This window comes from Hetaerina americana, unplaced genomic scaffold (genome assembly GCF_022747635.1).
Source record: "Hetaerina americana unplaced genomic scaffold, ioHetAmer1.1.p SCAF_7, whole genome shotgun sequence".
Classification (NCBI taxonomy): domain Eukaryota; kingdom Metazoa; phylum Arthropoda; class Insecta; order Odonata; family Calopterygidae; genus Hetaerina; species Hetaerina americana.
Window position 1 is genome coordinate 2,031,027 of NW_027287316.1, and position 18,586 is coordinate 2,049,612.

Consider the following 18,586-nt stretch of genomic DNA (forward strand, 5'->3'; position numbering starts at 1 on the left):
GGTAATAAAAGCTGAATCCTTTTTTCTTAAAGCCTCTTTTATTTTATTCTAGCCTCTGTAGTTTATTCCATTATTTGGGCTTCTATAAACACATTTCATTCAAACATCCTAGAGCTACATGAATTCCCTAACTTTTCTTTCTTCAGAGTATCTCAACGGATTCATATATCCCTCGCGGTCTTTCGGCATGTTCAAGGCACTTATTCGCCCTCTGCTTTCTATTTTCTTCGTCTCTGTTCATTGCAGCCATCCGAGGAACTCTTTTTATGTTTCCTCCCAGTTCTCTCCTTCCGTGTCTTTCCCTTTTCTTTTTCCACACTTCGCATTCCCATCTGCTGCCGCCCATTAATCCCAATTGCACACTTCGTTAATCTTCTGGGCACTTTTTGCTCTACTCCTCATTGGTGTCCCCTTTTTTGAATCAATCCCATTCCTGGGTATCCGATTGAAAGGCTATTTATAATTTGAATACATTACATTAAAGGCTTTCTCATTTTCTAATTAGCAAAAGTGAAAACATGAGCTCCTGCTCTTTGGAATAATAACATGGTATTTTTCTGTTGTCTTTCGCGACAAATAGTTTATACTTAGCCCGCCATGAAGCCTGGCCGCACGTCCCGGCGAGCCCTCTCCTCCACCTGGACCGTCACTGCCCCCCACCCACCGCACACCGAACCCTGGGCTGGGGATGCGGAGGGGAGCGACCCCTGGCCTGAACGCTAGTCCTGAACTTGCACGGTCAATGGAAATCTCGCGTAACTGTGCGGGGGTCCATGGTGTCACTTCTCTTGGGATGTGAAGAAGGCGAGCACTACCTAACGAGCACTTCATTGCTGGTATTTAGGCTCGAGACTACCATTGGGATTCAGCAACTAGTAACCATTGTTCTCCTAGCTATTATTAATTGGGGATACATTTTTCTGATAGTAGTATTGATGAGTGAAATGTTGGCATATACGATGGTTGCTATTTATATTTTGAGTCTAATAATGGAAATAGAGTAATTTATTGTTGAAAATGGCTTTATTTTTTTTCGAAGTATTCTCCATGATAATCAATAAACTTTGGTATGCGCTCGAACCAATTTTTAATACACTTTTTCCACACCGATTGAGGTACTCCTACTTCCTTTGCTAAGGGCTAGGAATTTCGAAAGTTGGAAATATTCGAAATTTTATTTGTGCATTGAAGAAATTATCAAACTATTAACTCACAAGCTACTTGGTTAATGCTGATAGCCCTTCCCTGATCGATCACGCTTTCTTTTGCTATTTTTTTAAACACCTATATCTTCACGAATAATAATCAGCAGCTAATCAAAGAACATTTAACAAATTGTCATATTTTTGTATTTGGAAAACTCAATAGTTCCACATCGTGTTGCCCATGACATAGAAATGAACTTCGGTTGTTCGTGTAGTGTATGGACCTGGTTCCTCCCAAGTTATATTTTTCGTAATACGACATTCTTTGTGTAATCAACATTTTTTGCCTGGCAAAATAACTCATATTAAAGTCTGTTCAACCCTTTCCAAACGAATTATCGTAGTTATCTGTCAGTGTATTTCTTATGATTGACCAACCTTTTTCTTCCCTTCATTGCTACAATTCACATCATTCACAATAGCTGTGAATAATGAAACGTCTCGGTCCTCTTACCTTTAAAGATGGAAGAAAAATCACCTCTTTCCGACTTTGTGTTCCCACCCGCCTCCATGTTTTTGTGACCAATCCACTGGTGGCTGACATGAGCACAGGAAGGGCATCTATGTATGTCCAGATCCCGTTCTGGTCTCATTCATCTGGATGGACACGGATACCCTCCTTTGGTATGCCTCTACTAGTAGTCCCCACCTCATTTCAGTTGAACCGCACGCTCCCAGCGGTGCTTTTACATCTTATAGCAGTCCTCGAACGCAAAGTTTTGGAATGGACTTCAGCAGGTTCGATGAATGCACTGGATCGTTATCATGGTGAAGAGGCCAGTCACCGCTTGACCAGAGATGCGGTCGTTTCCCTCTCACGGCGTCACGCAATCTTTTCAGAACTTAAGCGTAATAGTCTCTGTTGATCGTCTGACCTCCTTGAGTGAATTCTTAGTGCACAACACCCTCACAAAAAAAGAACAATAATAAAAAAATACGCAGATCGGATACTTTTCGGACGCATCTCGTAATTACAAATGGTTATATATTATCTTAATTACTCATTCAGAACTGAAGGATCTCAGTTTTTCCCGGCGTATTGTATTCAGGAAGTTCTCTCGGGTTTCCCACCGGGTCAGCGTGGTGTGCACCGACGTTTCGACGGCTAACTCTGCCATCGTCTTCAGGGTGAAGTGCAGAGCAATGAATTCGCCATGTATTTATACCCTGTCGTAGGGTCAGGTGTCCTCCGATTGGTCCGATGTGTTCCCAAGTGCCGAGCCGCCCCGGTGACGTCTCGTACTTTCAATTTTTCTCAGCACAGGTCTCCACGTGCTGCTGATCTGGAAGCCAGTGTCCCTGTTGAAGGTATTCTGTCCTTCCAGTCGGATTTCCACGGCTTCCTTCGCCACTCGGTCCCAGTAGCCGTTCGTGTGACAAAGTCTTTTGGTGCTCCCCCAGTCAATCCGATGACCATGCGTGATGCTGTGTTCGGCGACTGCAGACTTCTCAGGGTAATGGAGTCTGATGCATCGCTCATGCTCCGTTAGTCGCTTTTCAATTGTGCGGCCAGTCTCCCCGATGTATTCCTGGCCGCACTCACACGGGATCCGGTATACCCCCGGCGCCTTCAAACCCCGTTCGTCTTTTGCCGTGCCAAGGAAGTTCTTCAATTTTCCTTGTGGCTTGTGGATGGTTTCCACTTTATGTTTCCTTAGTATCCTGGAGATCTTATGGGATACCGTGGAAACAAAGGGGATGCTGACCCTGGCAACGGGTTTTTCTCTTTCCTCTCACTGACGGTCGTTTCTGGTGAAGGCCCTTTTAAGGGCCAAATTGACCTCCCGGCTTGTGTATCCATCCTGAAGGAAAGTATTTTTCAGGTGATGAACTTCTGCCTCCAAACCTTCCTGGTCTGACACGCATTTTGCCCGGTGGATGAGCGTTGACATAACCCCTCGTTTTTGGGCAGGGTGATGGTGGCTTGTCCCGTTCAAATAGAGAATGGTGTGGGTAGGCTTCCTATACACCTTGTGGCCTAAGCTCCCGTCCGCTTTCCTTTCAATTAGGATATCCAGGAAGGGCAGCCGACCGTTGCTCTCAATCTCCATGGTGAACTGGATGCTGGGATGAATGCTATTCATGTGGCCAAGGAAGTTGGTGATGGTGTCCGGTCCGTGCGGCCATATGATGAAGGTATCGTCCACATACCTGAAGAAATGCCTCGGTTTTAGTGGGGCCGTTCTAAGTGCCCTCTCCTCGAACTCCTCCATGTAGAAATTGGCAATCGCCGGAGACAATGGAGAGCCCATGGGGACGCCTTCCACTTGCTCGTAAAACTTCTTTTGGTATTGAAAATACGTCGAGGTCAGCACGTGGCGAAAGAGATCCACGATTTTGCTGTCAAACTTCTCTTCCAGCAGCAGTATGGTGTCCTTCACCGGAATCTTAGTAAATAAGGACACAACGTCGAAACTTACAAGAATGTCATGCTGATCCAGCTTAATGGTCCGTAGCGTCTGGACGAACTCTGCGGAGTTTTTGATGTGGTGCTCACACGACCCCACGTAAGGTGCAAGGACACCCGTCAGGTACCTCGCCAGATGGTATGTTGGAGCCCCAATGGCACTCACAATGGGTCTTATGGGAGTACCCTCCTTATGGATCTTGGGTAGACCGTATAATCTTGGTGGAACAGGCGCCTGTGGCACCAGGCTGCTATTCCTCTCAGACGTTGGCAAAGATTTCTTGACGAGGGCAATCGTTTTCCTTACAATGGAGTCCGTGAAATCCAACATTTCGGGAGAAGAACGACGAGCGTTGAACACCTTGCGCAAAAACATTGCCATTACGGTCCTGCCAGCAGACAAGGGTAATGCCACTGTACTGCTGAATGCTGAGGACTACCACAGAAAAATCCAAGAGCTCCTCCATGATCCAACCTACCGGACCATACCCCGGGATCCCACGGTCACCGGGGCGGCTCGGCACTTGGGAACACATCGGACCAATCGGAGGACACCTGACCCTACGACAGGGTATAAATACATGGCGAATTCATTGCTCTGCACTTCACCCTGAAGACGATGGCAGAGTTAGCCGTCGAAACGTCGGTGCACACCACGCTGACCCGGTGGGAAACCCGAGAGAACTTCCTGAACATTCAGAACTGATCTTTTGAAGAAAAGAATAAATTACTCTACACTTTCAGGCTTCAATTCGTGGAATTGTTTGCTGTCCGTATTAAATGAACGTAATTCTCCACAGCCTTATTTCACGGTACAGCGCGTTTCACCGACTCTTGGCATCATCGGGTACAAGTGACAGACACATCGGTTGAATATCTCCGCCCGTCGGACAGAGGAGGAAGGGGGGGGGAGTTGAAGGTGGGGACGGGTTTTCTGGGGCTTCAAAGGTGGTCGGTGCTCGTGGCTTTTTTGGCGCTCAAAGAAGAGGCTCCATTGTTAAGACTAAGCATTGGGTCTAGTCCGGGGTATTGAAGGGGTGGGGCATAAGGGTGGACGGCTCCTTAGAACCCCTGGGCTTGCCTACTCTCGAGAAGAGGGGTAGCTTTGTTGGGTTGGGGAATTTTTCGGAAATGTAAGTCGGTGATCGAAGAAAGAGGAAACAAAACGGAAAAACGTTGGTGGCTCGGTTGCGACGTTGCATAGGGTCTGATCATGCCGTAAATGCAACCGAGTACGCTGAACCGTTGGATTTCTTTACCCTTGAGGTCAATCTTTTGGAAAGGAGAGGGGAGGGATGGGCGTATAATTGCTCATTGCATAGTATTGTATTTGGGCGCTTCAAGTGCCTTCGAATCTTGATTAGCTGGAGAGCGTCCATTTTTAATCCTTCAGGGAGGACATGGACTATTTTTGGGACAAAATTTCTATTATCTTTACAGTCGAAGAGGTACTTTGCGAAGAGAGAATTAGTGTTTTGCTTTCTGTGACATCTGGTGAGTTCTTGAGTTCGTGTTTTGAAATCCGTCCCGGTTTGACCAACATAATATGTATTGCAATTACCTCATTTAAATTTATAGATGCCTGATTTATAAAATGATTCCTGTTTGCCTTTGACGAGGAGCGAGTGTAAGGCAAAATTCCCTCATATTTCCAGTAATTTTCTATTCATATACTAAGGATATGTAAAAAATGGCATGAAGAAAGCTTAAGGCTGGAATAAAAGTGGGTGGCGGGATTATTAATCCAGTTATGTAGAAGCTGTGGCAAGGGTAAGACGGTTAGGCCAGGGATTGCAACCGTAATTGAGAGCTTTGAAGGAAAAACGCAAGAGGAATGCGATGATGATTAACCACGAGGAAATTGTCGCAAAGTGAGAAAGCTACGTTAGACAAGTTAAGAGGAAATAGATGAGAGTGGGTGTTGCGGTTTATGTATAAGGACAGTATTTCAAATGGGGAGAGGAATTTCGCTGGGGATATTAGGAGAAGAAAGCGTTAGAGGAAGAGCCATTTGCTAATCAGAATTGATGATGGGTACACAAAATAAAGGTGCGCCGAAAGAACTGGTCGAAAATTGAATATGGGGAGTAATGCATATTGAATGTAAAGCCTACCCTTTGAGCCAAGAGGATGAATGATTTTTGGGATGGGCTTTTGAAATATGGGCATGGCAGTGACGAGAGAAAGTCAGTGAGACAGAGAGGAAGGAAAACGCCGAGGCGGGTGAGAAACGAGTCAATGGGTAGATCCGAAAGAGGTGGGAACATTGAGTTGAGGCAATAAGGAGAGGCAGTGGCAATGGCGGAAGGGAGAATTTGACAATATCCCGATCGCCTCAGAGAGGAAGGGGAGGGGGAGGCATCTTGGGCAGCATGAAGGCAGTGGGGCTGCCCATTACTCTAGAAAGACAAGTTGTTTTGTTCCTAGATATGCATAGGAGATACGTATCGAAAAATTTCTTTAGTTTTTACTTGAAAGCCTGTGGCATAGCAATTTTCTCTTCCAAGAAATTTAAGAGAAAATCAATCTGCAACAAAATAAGAGAAGTTAGCTAGTACCAGTGATAGGAAGTCAGAAATAGCAAAATCATATATCTGCGTTAAACTGAGAAACGAGGGGTCTCGTATATTAGCTAAGCCTGCGTGTATTAAAAACTTAATCAATCTTCATCAAAAGAGGATAAGTCCATAAAATTGCAAACGTAAATCATAATAGCACAGGGGCATGAACGGATCAATATTTCCTCATCAGCTTTCGTGGTGTTTCTCTTGTAGCGACTCAATTTTGACATTCCTTTCAAACAATATTAAAATCAAAAGCCCGTCGTCAGAGTTACTTTCTTTGAAATACCATTCGGTCATTTATTTCTATGCCATCTTATTGTGAAATACCCTGTGGTATCAAACTTTCATCTTAGTAATGTTCAGAGTTAGTCAAATGATCATAGCATTGCAGATACGAAAAAATAAAATGAAATGAATTCCTGATTCCTATTTTATGAAATAAGAATATTTAATCCATTTGGTAAAACTCTTAGTGGAAAACCAATTTTTGACCATTGAAGGCATGAACCGAAAGCCCTATGCTATGATTATTCTTATGGACGAGAAAATGCACAGCTTTTCCATTGTGGAATCCCTGCCAAATCAAAGTGCCGATTGAAATAAGGGAATGGCTGGCAAAGGAATAAAGTTAGAAGATCATGTTAAGTGTATTCGAAAATATCAGATTTTGTGGAATTTCCACTTTTGTTTCCATATTTTTATCGGCATTACAGAGATTAAGTTAGTAAATTGTTTGCTGAGGGCAAATGAGCGCAATTTTGATGAGGCCCAAATTTGATGTAATTTGAGGAAACAGAATGAAGGGGAAATAATGGTTGGATGGAATGTTGCAACAAGAAACTCCACAAAACGGGTATTTCCTCCAAAATGGGGGGGGGGGTGTCCTCTCGACAAGGGGATTGGATTTTGAGAGTGGGTGTGGCACCCGGGCGACGGGCGGTGGGTTAGGTGGGCAACGCAGCCGTGAAAAGGGCGAACTCACTTCACTGCACGAACAATCTGCCAAATCGAGTCCTCTAATTTCGAGTTACACCAACGGGAGAATTAAACTGAACAATCGCCATACTATATTCAACTGAATAACGTTAACAGATGGATATTTATTTTCTCGTGAAGAATTATTGCGACTTGACTTGAAAGTAAATTAAAGACGCTATATGCGTTAGAGTGCCGTGGAATAGTATATCAATTTAGCAGTCGCGAGTGGGAAACACTCGTCGCTAAGTGTAAATAATTTGATCAAATCGTCATTCAAATTTTTGGGAAGGTTTCACTTGTCAAATGGTTAGGAAACAGACAACAACATTCCCCCTCCAATTCTGAAATTTGTCAAAATGGGACATTTGATCCTAAGATTTCCTCATTTTCACGAGAGGTGGAGAAAATACTATAAAGTTAATATAATTTCGTATTCTTCGGCAAATATGACGAATGCAGGAAAAGGATGTGGCTAATATATGATTATCATCTGGCCATACTCGTTAAAGAGCAAAAGGGATCTCTCACTACCAGTCATTGAGACATTTTAGAAAAGTAAAGGCTCTTTGGTGATTATCAAACCATGTTGAAAATGTATTCTTACCCCATCGTACTACGATAGAAGAGATCATGTAAGTAACATTAGAGAGCTTAAGTGTAGAACAGATAGATTTAAGATGCCTTTTTTCCTGGAACGATAAGGGATCCTAATAACATTGTCCGACCACGGTAGGGTCACATTCAGATCAACATTATCTGGCGTGTATTCACCCCCCGCCACACATCCTAGCGGTGGCTTGCAGGGTAAATAAATAATATATAATAACTAATTAATAATAAAATATATTTGGTAGAAAAAGGTTATATTCACGGTTTCATCTTCCTATAAACCATCTTCAATTTTCAACATAATCGCTGTTCACTTCTATAAACTTTTTCGTAGCACTGCGCCGGCTTCGTTGATCCCTCATCAACATAGAAGCTCGCTGACTCTGGAAATTGAGGCGGACGACTGCTTCTACCGCACGAGTCCCTGGGGGCAAAGTCGCGACTCTGCGGTGGGTGTCGCTAGCCGTCCAAAAACGATTGCCCACTCAGCATTATTTGGTCTTTGTCTAGGCTACTAAGTATTTTCGGTGCCCATCTAGGATGCAATTTATGATATCCTTGCTTTTTTGTTACAATTTTGAAAATAGTGGTGCGTCGAACAATAGGATATTTACCGGCCATAGGCTGAATGTTGAACGATTTCATCTCTGTGCTCACGTGGCCTGCCACTCTGCTATCCCTCCCTCTTGTACTATGCTTGTGCGGTCATTTTTGTGGTTTCGACACCGCTGTGGATCCCAGACACCACTTCCATGGAATTGAGCGGCTGATGACCCTTTTGCACACCAAAACGTACCGCAGTACACGCTTCGCAACTTGCGGGAGCAGCGATTTTCGCGGACACCGCTATAGTATATCGTATGTATTCACCGATGGGCAAACGACTACTGAATCAAAGAAATAGCTCAAGAGACTTCGGAAAAAAACAAGAGATGGCGCTGCATGTGTACACTTTTTTTTCTGACCCACCAAAATATGAATAAACAAATAAATAAACTGGCTCTTCCTCTTCGTGTGACTTGTACAAATAATTGGAAAATAAGTGTGACTTACAAAGTAAACTTAAAATAATTATCCAATGACTGTGATTTCCTCCTCTCGTACATAATAAACTTGGAACAGCACCAGTCCAATATTTAAAATCAATAAAATAAATATCTGTACCATAGCAGATGTACTTCAGTGGATCGCACTCCCTACTTGAGGGGTTGTGTGGAGGGCGCTTTGAGTGGGAACGCCGTCCGTCGTCGGTTGCGGGCCCCTAGGCGCCTTTCGTAAAGAGTAGGCGAATGCCGACGCCAGGTTTCTCTCCAATCCTATTCCTCCTTTCCCGTCCATGGCGCAAGTGACCTCAGCTTTCGGTCACCAACCGTAGATACAGCTACTATCATACCTCTCTGTACTCGCAGGTGTAAGCCTTGGGAGTGCTATTGAAGAAAATAGCTGACCCAATCAATATACGCCTGTTTCAGTGACATTAGATCGCCTATTCCAGAAAGACTAAGAAATGGGGGTTGGTTGAATGGAAGTCCACGGAGCGATCTTCCATAGCAAGATGGCTTTTGAGTCGTCTTGACACGTTACGTAATAGGCACAAATATTGGGGGCAGTAGAAAATAAAATTAATTACTTTCTTAAGATCCTGAAGTTAGAAACCACGAGAGTCAGGCATACTAGGCAGGAAGTGGTGTGGGTGATGAGATAGATCCTCGATGCATTTCCTAGCTGAGTCGACCGGAGTTGAAGTTTTTGGGATAGAGACCTTAAATGTTAAGAGGGCTATACTATTGGGGTCAGGAGTTCGTCACATATGAATGTGCAAACATTGACTTAAGAGAGAGTAATACCATAGATCAATTAGTGAAATAGTTAAACATGAAGAATTGGCGCAGAAGAAGAGAGGTATGTGAATCTAAAAGAGGCCAATAAAAACTGCAAGTAGAGAAAAGATGTCTGGGAAAATATCGAGGAAGCTGAAAATTGCAGGAGGGATGCCCGATACGAAAGGTGTTATTTGATGAGCAAATGAAATTGATAATGGAATTGGAAGGAGACAATGAGAATGTGCTCAGCGACTTACGGAATTATTATGGATGCGTGAAAAGTGCGTATAGTATTTCACGACGTACTAATTAGCGCTTCATAATTATAAACCATATCGATAATACCTATCATAGCAGTTTGATCTATAGTACTCGTAAATTAACTCTGGTAAGCAAATTTTCTTTAGTATTTGAAAAATAGGTTTATGTGTAGGGAGTAGATAAATCATTCATTGTTGGTCAAGGTTTAAAACGAACTACCCTTGCACCTAGGATTCAAATGCCCAAATATTAGTTGGAATGTTATCAAAATTCGTTTACCATAGGTGCTTAAATGTCCATACAAAGCTCATTATTTATCAAGGAGGGAAGTTGAAGAGATGGTCGTTGAAAAGGGCTCTTTGAAGCCTCAGTTCTCGTGAGGATTACGTCATGATAATCGTAAGCAGAGCCTTTTCGTCATCAGGTGGAATACAAATTTGCTTGAAACGTTCCCATTCATATTCCCGTTAGATTTCTCTCCTATTTGACCGTGACCGTTCCGCTTATCACAAAAATTGAAAGCATGTAAGAAATCAAGGAATATGCAGGGTATTTGCAAAGAGCTATTCTAAGAATTTAGCAAAATGCTATTTGGAATTAATCTCATAATTTCTCGTTCATTCCTCACTTGACACATCTAAAGTTAATGCATTTATTTAGTTTCAACTGAAAGGTGTGATTTATTTATCAATCTAATTTTATATCAACTAAAGGAAGGTTTTAACCATGGTAAAAAAGATATCGTCAACTTATTCTGAGAATGATTTGGGATTGATGTCTAATATGGCAACGATTGTTTTAAAAAAATCATTCTTATTTTAACAGCTAGATTGATGTCTGAACAAGCATGTCAATGTCAAAATGGAAAGTGTTAAAAGTAAAACTAGGGTAAAAACAATCCTCAACATATATCGAATAACATTTGTATATGTATTTGCTTTCTTGAAAAGAACATTAAAAATAATTTAGCTTATTATTTGTTTGATTCCCTCCAATTTCCAAAATTAATCAATTATAAAATAAAAATTCGAATTAACACTGAGCCAAAGAATAAGACCAAATGTAATCAAGAGATGAATCTTTCCTTTCCTTGATTCTCCTCTTGAATATGGCTTTCTAAATTGAATATTCGCAAATCACTTCTATTTGACGACGTCTCTTGAAGAGAGGGCGAAACAGTTGTTGCCCCTTGAAATGACCCGCGAGGCGGTAATATTGAAGTATGTATGTATGGATGCATCTGATATGGAGAATATATGGATCATAAATTATTAATAAAACAAACAATTAAATTAAATACTTATGTTGTCATTTAAAGCTCTTTATTCAAATCTCGATACGTTCCAGGACAAGCCAATGCTTAACTCTTCAAAACTGGATAGAGACAGTAATGATGGAAGTCCCCTCCTGAAATTTATTTCGCCCTTCTAAATATTCCCCCTCTTGTGCATTCTCACCCCATCTCTTTACGAGTCCTTGATACGATCCGAAGAAGTCTTTTGTTTGCTGTCGCAGCCGATGAGCGACCTCTACGGCCTACTCCCATCGTCATTTTCAAAACGTGGCCCACCCCAATGATCTTTTAGGAGCCCGAACGGATGAGAATCACTCCAAGTCGGGACTGTGGACGGTGGATGTCCCAAGCGTTCCCAAGGAAACGTTCGTTATAGCTCTTGTGTTTGTCTTGCGGTTAATTGTGACTGAAATAATGATTTACCCTTATAATTTAGGGATTCGGATTACAGATAAACGTAAGAAACTATTTATAGTTGAGCCACTTTCTATATTTTAGTAAAATTGCAATATAAGCTTAATGGTATAGCGTCGGGAATATTGGCACCATCTTATATTTAAAAATTAGATTTAACCCAATGAAATGTTCGAACATCAGAAACAGATGCAGCTCTCATATGCAAACATAATTTTTTGTTTCTACTACCTCCAGGTGAAGTTCCGAATTGCTGAACGCACCCGCACACTAGAAATTGTTGGATTAGGCGTGTCCCTGGCAGCTTTACTCGTCTCTTTGGCAATCTTCTGTCACTTCAGGTAAGAATATCTTTTGAACATACATATAAAAAAACCATTAACACAGTAATCGACCCGAAGGTCGGTTTGGTAGGTTGATGGTAGAGTTCACCCAATGCTAAGCCCTATACGGCGTGTGAAAATTTACGCATCAGGGTAGAGGGGCCAGTTCCTTTCCCTGTGCCGGTTATGGTTTACCAGGAAGATCTGGTACACGAAAAATTATATAACTTTCGTGGAGCTGCAGGTGCCCAGAGTGCCTTGCCCGGGAATCGAACCCGGGACCCCGCGGTCAGTAGTCCAACGCTCTACCCCTGAACTACCGCCACCCACTAACATCTATCACACATAACGACGAGCACAGGAGAGGTGGGGAAGAAGGAATCGAACAGTCCACTAGCACAAAAATCGTTTCCCCGGCGGCTCAAGAGGTTAGAGCATCCGCCCGCCAAGTGGAAAGGTCCGGTGCTCAAGTCCCAATCAAGGAAAGATTTGATCAAATCCGCCTTCCACACCTTCCCTGTGTTCGTCATTTATGCGTGTTTCTATCCCTTTTCCTTATATCTATTTCCATGTGAATGAATGTTTGTTCGCCAGATGGCTGGATTTCGTGTTTGAATGTGCATTAGGCCAATGTGGTTCCTCTCTTTTTTCTGGCTATGCGTGCCACGAAACGCACTGTTCTTATCCTTTATGATGTTGTATGATTGCTTACCTACTGTCATTCCTCTTGTGTCTCTTGATTTTTCTCCTTTGGTGGATGAAACTGGCCCCTGACGCCATCTCTTGCCAAAGAAGCGGGACACATGGTCATTATAAAAGACCCGCAAATCTCAGTGAACATTACGTTTCCTCGATAGCTCAAAAGGGTTAGAGCATCCGCCCGATAAGTGGAAAGATTCGGTGTTCAAGTCCAGGTCAAGGAAGTATTATCACGCTCGTGATCAGTTCGATTCTACCTTATCCACCTCTCCTGTGTTCATCCTTTGCATGTGTTCCTGTCCCTTTTACTTCTATCTATTTCAACGTTCATGAATATTTGTTCGCCATATGGCGGGATTTTGTGTTTCAATGTGGGTATGCATGGGTGATCTGAAAAGTTTCCGACCTCAAAAATTTCAGAAAATTCCAGAGGAAATGTATTGCATATTTATTAGGTCAGAAACTTTTCAGGCCACCCTCGTGTATATATATATATATATATATATATGTATATTAATTAAATGAAGAATAAAATATATCTTTCCACTGTCCTTTAATGTGAAACACCCAATTGACTCCACCACGAAATTGCAAAGAATAGTTATTAAGTGTTTAAAAACCAACCCCAATATCATTAAACCAAGTGAAATTTACAAAGCATTAGTGATGAATCCGAGGGCTCCCATATTTGTCGGCCTTCCGAAAATTCATAAAATAAATATTCGCATGAGTAGTCAACATAGAACAGGCAACGGATGGAATGTTACTGGTAGAGGTAAAAGCAGAGGCAACGAACTTAGTCATTGTTCAGGTATGCATGCCACCGAGTAACCATACAGAGGAAGAGGTCGAGAGGATATGCGATCAGTTAGAGGACATAATCGAGTGTGTTGCTGCATGAAAACATTAGATAGTGATGGGGGATGGGAATACGACGGTGAACAAAGGAAGAGATGGTGATGAGGTGGGGAGCTGCGGTTAAGGCCCTAGAAGTGACCGTGGGGATAAAGCAATTGAGTTCTGCAGGAGACTGGGATTAGTCATCTCCAACACGTGGCTTAAACACCACAAAAAGTGGAGATATATGCCTGTATAAAAAGTTCAGGTGACTCAAAAAGGTATCAGTTAGATTATATTCTGGTTAGACACAGGTTTAGGAACAGTGTGATAAATGCGCACTGCTTCCCGGGAACGCATGCGGACTCTGACCACAATTTAGTTGTTATGAAATGTAGCGTACGTTTCAAAAAGATAAGGTCGGGGTGGCGAGTTAGAAAATGGAATGTAGAAGCATTAAATGGTTTGAAAAGGAAGGAGTACAAACAGGTGGTAGAGAAAATCATGGAGGATGGTAAAGGGCTTAGTACTATCGAAGAAAAATGGGGAAGTATCAAGAAAGGGTTGTCTATACCGCAAAAGACACTATTGGAACTGTTTACGCAAAAGGACTAGGAAACCATGGATCACGGATGAGATCATTACAAAGATGGATGAGAGGAGAAAATGGAAGAATATAAACACAGAGATAGCAAAAAAAAAGAACAAATAGTTAAACAATAAATTCAGGAGGGCAACAAATAAAGCAAAAGAAGCATGGTGGAAGACGCAGTGCGAGGATATGGAATGTCTGCAGAGGAAGGGTGAAATCGGTGCGCGGTACAGCAAAGTTAAATCGTTATCGGGAAGTAAGAAAGGAAGAGCTATGCTAACAGTTAGAGATAAGGCGGGTAAGGTAATAGTCGACGCAGGAAAGATCCAAGAGAGTTGAAAGGAAAATATAGAAGAACTCTTTATTAAGAAATCAGACCAATAAAGTTAGACATGGAAAAGGAACATGACCTAGAGAAAAATAGCTTAGCTCCAGGCATACTCGACGATGAGATAGAAAGGACATTAAGGGATATTAAACTAAATAAGACCGTGGGGGTGGAGAACATTCCCGCGGAACTATTGAAATGTTTAGAAAAACGTGGGAGGAAGAGTCTATATGGGCTGATTCGTAGTATTTATGAGGAAGTAATCTGGCCGGAAGACTTTGTGAGATCAGTTTTAGTTCCTATTCCGAAAAAGGTTAATGCTACATCATGTGAGGACTACCAGACTTGTTCTCAGGATCATTAACAAAAGGATAAAGAGTAGGGCAAATGATTACTTAGGAGATAATCAGTTTGGGTTTAGGAAGGGGAGAGATACGCCTGATGCCATTGCAGCAATGATATTATTCATCAAGAGGAATGTAAAATACAACACGTACGTATTTGCCTGTTTCGTAGATTTCGAAATAGCGTTTGATTGAGGTAAAATGGACAGAGAAGAAAACATATGAGGAAGTATTTGGTATGGTGGGCAAAGAGCGGGGTTTATTGGGAGAAGTCCTACGGAGGCAGGAAATGTGAATGAAGGGGGTATTGACCGGCAGTGGGATGTTGAAGACTGTGATAGAGGGGAAAGTGTTGGGCAAACAAGGAAAGGGAAGGAACAGGATAGAGATGTTGGACGGGTTGAAGGGAGGAAGAAAGTACTTAGAGCTGAAGAGGAACCTGATGGAGAGTAGGATGTTGTGTTATGCTAGGGGTCACAAATAATTTAATTAGTCATTATGTCCATCCAAAAACCTACCTTAACCGGTAGTTTACCTAATAATAATAATTTTATATATATATATATATATATATATATATATATATATATATATATATATATATATATATATATATATATATCCTATTCCGAAAAAGGTAAAGGCCAAGTCATGTGAGGACTACAGGGCGATAAGTTTGATATCCCACGCAGCTAAAGTTGTTCTCAGGATCATAAACAAAAGGATAGAGAGTAGGGCAAATGATTACTTAGGGGATTATCAGTTTGGGTTTAGGAAGGGGAGAGGTACGCGTGATGCCATTGCAGTTATGGGATTATTAATCGAGAGGAATATAGAACACAACCAGGAGGTATTTGCCTGTTTCGTAGATTTCGAAAAAGCGTTTCATAGATTGAATTGGGAAAAACTAATGAGTATATTGCAGAAAATAGGAATAGATTGGAGGGAAAGGAGGCTAATCCGCAACCTGTACATATCTCAGACTGCTCAGGTGCGGGTGGGAAACGGGGAGTACGGTTGGGCAGTGTTAGGAAGAGCGTAAGGCAGGGTTGCCCATTATCACCGTTACTCTTCAACCTGTATACAGAGGAAATGATTAAAGAGGCATAGGAAGAGCTGTAGGTAGGAATGAAAGTGGCCGGGGAATTCGTAAAAACAGTTAGGTTTGCTGATGACCAAGCTTTAATTTGTCAGTCAACCGAGGGTTTGCAAGCATCGCTGAGTGAATTGGAAATTCAGTGCGACAGGTATGGGATGAAAATCAATATAAATAAAACAAAGGTTATACGATTTTCTAGAAAGAAAAAGGCTAAGCTAAACTTTAAAATAGGAGGGCAAAAACTAGAGCAGGTAGAACAGTTTACGTATCTCGGAAGTGTTTTGGACCAACATGGCCATAGTAGTAGGGACGTAAGGAGAAGAATTTCGCTAGGTAAAGAGGCTTTTACAAGGAGGAGGGAGTTGATGAAAGGGGCGTTAAGTAAGGATATTAAGAAAAGACTCGTAAAAACTTTGATATGGAGCGTAGCTATGTACGGTGCGGAAACGTGGTCATTGAAGCAGGAGGATAGACGTAGATTGGAGGCTTTTGAAATGTGGGTGTGGAGAAGAATAGAGAAGGTGAAATGGACAGAGAAGAATACAAATGAGGAAGTACTTTTTATGGTGGGCGAAGAGAGGGGTTTGTTGGGAGCAATCCTACGGAGGCAGGAAAAGTGGATGAAAGGTGTGTTGACCGGCAGTGGGATGTTGAAGACTGTGATAGAGGGTAGAATGTTGGGCAAAAGAGGAAAGGGAAGTAACAGGATAGCGGTGTTGGACGGGATGAAGGGAGGAAGAAAGTACTCAGAGATGAAGAGGGACCTGATATATAGTAGGATGATGGATTTCTTGTTTTGTTAGGAGTAATAAAATATTTGTTTGGTAGTTTGGTAGTTGTGTCCATCCAAAAACCTACCCTAACCGGTAGATTACCTTAGAAAAAAAAATATATATATATATATATATATATATATATATATATATATATATATATATATATATATATATATATATAAACTCAATGATACTATGCATGCATTGCACATTGAAGGCTATAAAGGAACTTAGTCACGGTATTGGAACTGTTTAATTTATTTTCACGTAAATGTAGATAGGTTAAAAGTTGTAGTTCGCTTGCCAGAAGGTAGGACTGTGTCCTGTTGCGTGAATTTGCTGGCTCTAAGTACTTGTGAAACCGAAAATCCGACCTGTATCATATTTTTAACTATCAGAATTCAATATTGTGGGTATAAACCCTTACATAAAAACATCCGTTAAATTACTGCGTGGATACGGTGATTTAGATTTACCGTCTCAAAATACCGCATTTATCGATAGCGATTGACGAATAGGTCTATCTTTAGGACCATTTATCTGCAAATTTAATGATAATATTTCTTAGCTAAAAGATATGGGTTGGGCAGCTGAAGGTGTATGGAACTCGGGAATGTTTGTAAAAATGTAATCTAATACTTTGAACAGTATCTCTTGGATACGATATTTTGAATATCCTAAAATACCGGAAATCGTTTAGCCTTGGCCAGTGCTAATTGTGGCAGTTTTAAATATTTATTTCTGGAACACTGTTTTAAGTTTGATGAACGAGAGTAAGATCTTAGAATGGAGTAGATTTAAACGACACCTCAGCGCAACGTTTTTATTTTTCAATTTAGTCTCCCTGTAGACTAATGCACTTTTGTCCAGCGTTGTGCAATTGCTGTCCGGAGTTGGAATGGATTCCCAGACCCTGTCAAACTACCCTCGTACTTAATACTGGAGTCTAATAAGAATACTTTAAGTTTCAGAAACGAGAATCGCTCGTGTTCCAGAAACCTTTGCTTCGGCTCTCTTGATGCCCGCATGATTCCCCATAAGAACACGTCGATCAAAGGAAACACATTGTTCACGCCAACAAAAGGGCTGAAAGGATAGTAAATAATCTTGGTATTCCTTTTCCCTAAACCAATCGGGAATATTTAATTAATTAGAGTTGTTAACCGACTCCTAAGAGTATTTTTATGCGGTAAAGAATACCGCACGGTTCTAACAGAATTTGGAGGCTCTTACCAAATAAGGAGTACTTAAATCCAGAGGAAGAATAAGTTCAACTCTCTTCATTCACGAAGTTCTTTAATTAAATTTTGGAAATATTAGCATTTTCATTACGTTGGAACACGAGTTACTCAACGTTGATCATGTATGCATAATTTAGCGTCTTTTCTCTGATGCTTTCCATCTGACATTCTAGCTGATTTAAATCTCTTCAGAATAATCCGTAACGACGCAAAAATATTACTCAGAAAATAATTGTTGCGCGCAAGCGTAAAATGCCCTTTGTATTACTCTGACGGCGACAATTGAAAAATAGAAAGTGCTAAAGTCCGAAATGGCCATTGACTGCCCGAACGGGCAAGTATAAACCGTCCCGGTGAGTCAGGTCCCACCTTTACCGATCACTGTGCATAGGAAACGTATGGCATTGAAGAAAAAAACATGGCTGAGGTGGAAGTGTGGTTTGTGAGAAGGAGAAATTCAAAACTTCGAATAAAATATTATCTCTTAACCTAATAAGAAAAGAAATCCGGCTAAGAACGGCTTTTTGAAAAAACAAGTACAAATAAGAAGGTCAGTAACAGCGCTAACTGCCCACCGGCGCACTCTGAGCGTAGAGCGGTTCAAAAAGGTTGAAACGAGGCAATCCATGTACGTTTGTAGAATGTTACTGCAGCCGTGAAACGAAAAATTGCATAAATACGTTAATAACAATTTTCTTTGAATTTTTTTTATTTTTCTGTTCCAATGAAAAATTGGCGGTTTTAATGATATCTGTGCCTGAAAAGTTTGGAAAAAAACTCGAAAGTAATGCG

At 41.5% G+C, this 18,586-nt stretch overlaps 1 protein-coding gene across 1 annotated transcript in view; it reads left to right on the plus strand.

Annotated features, from left to right (window-relative positions):
* Pdfr (Pigment-dispersing factor receptor) overlaps nucleotides 1-18,586 on the plus strand; it is a 291,502-nt gene that overhangs the window by 159,959 nt on the left and 112,957 nt on the right. The window contains exon 5 of the mRNA XM_071595271.1: nucleotides 11,793-11,896. Coding sequence (XP_071451372.1) covers nucleotides 11,793-11,896 — 104 coding nt within the window. The remainder of the gene's footprint in view (nucleotides 1-11,792; nucleotides 11,897-18,586) is intronic.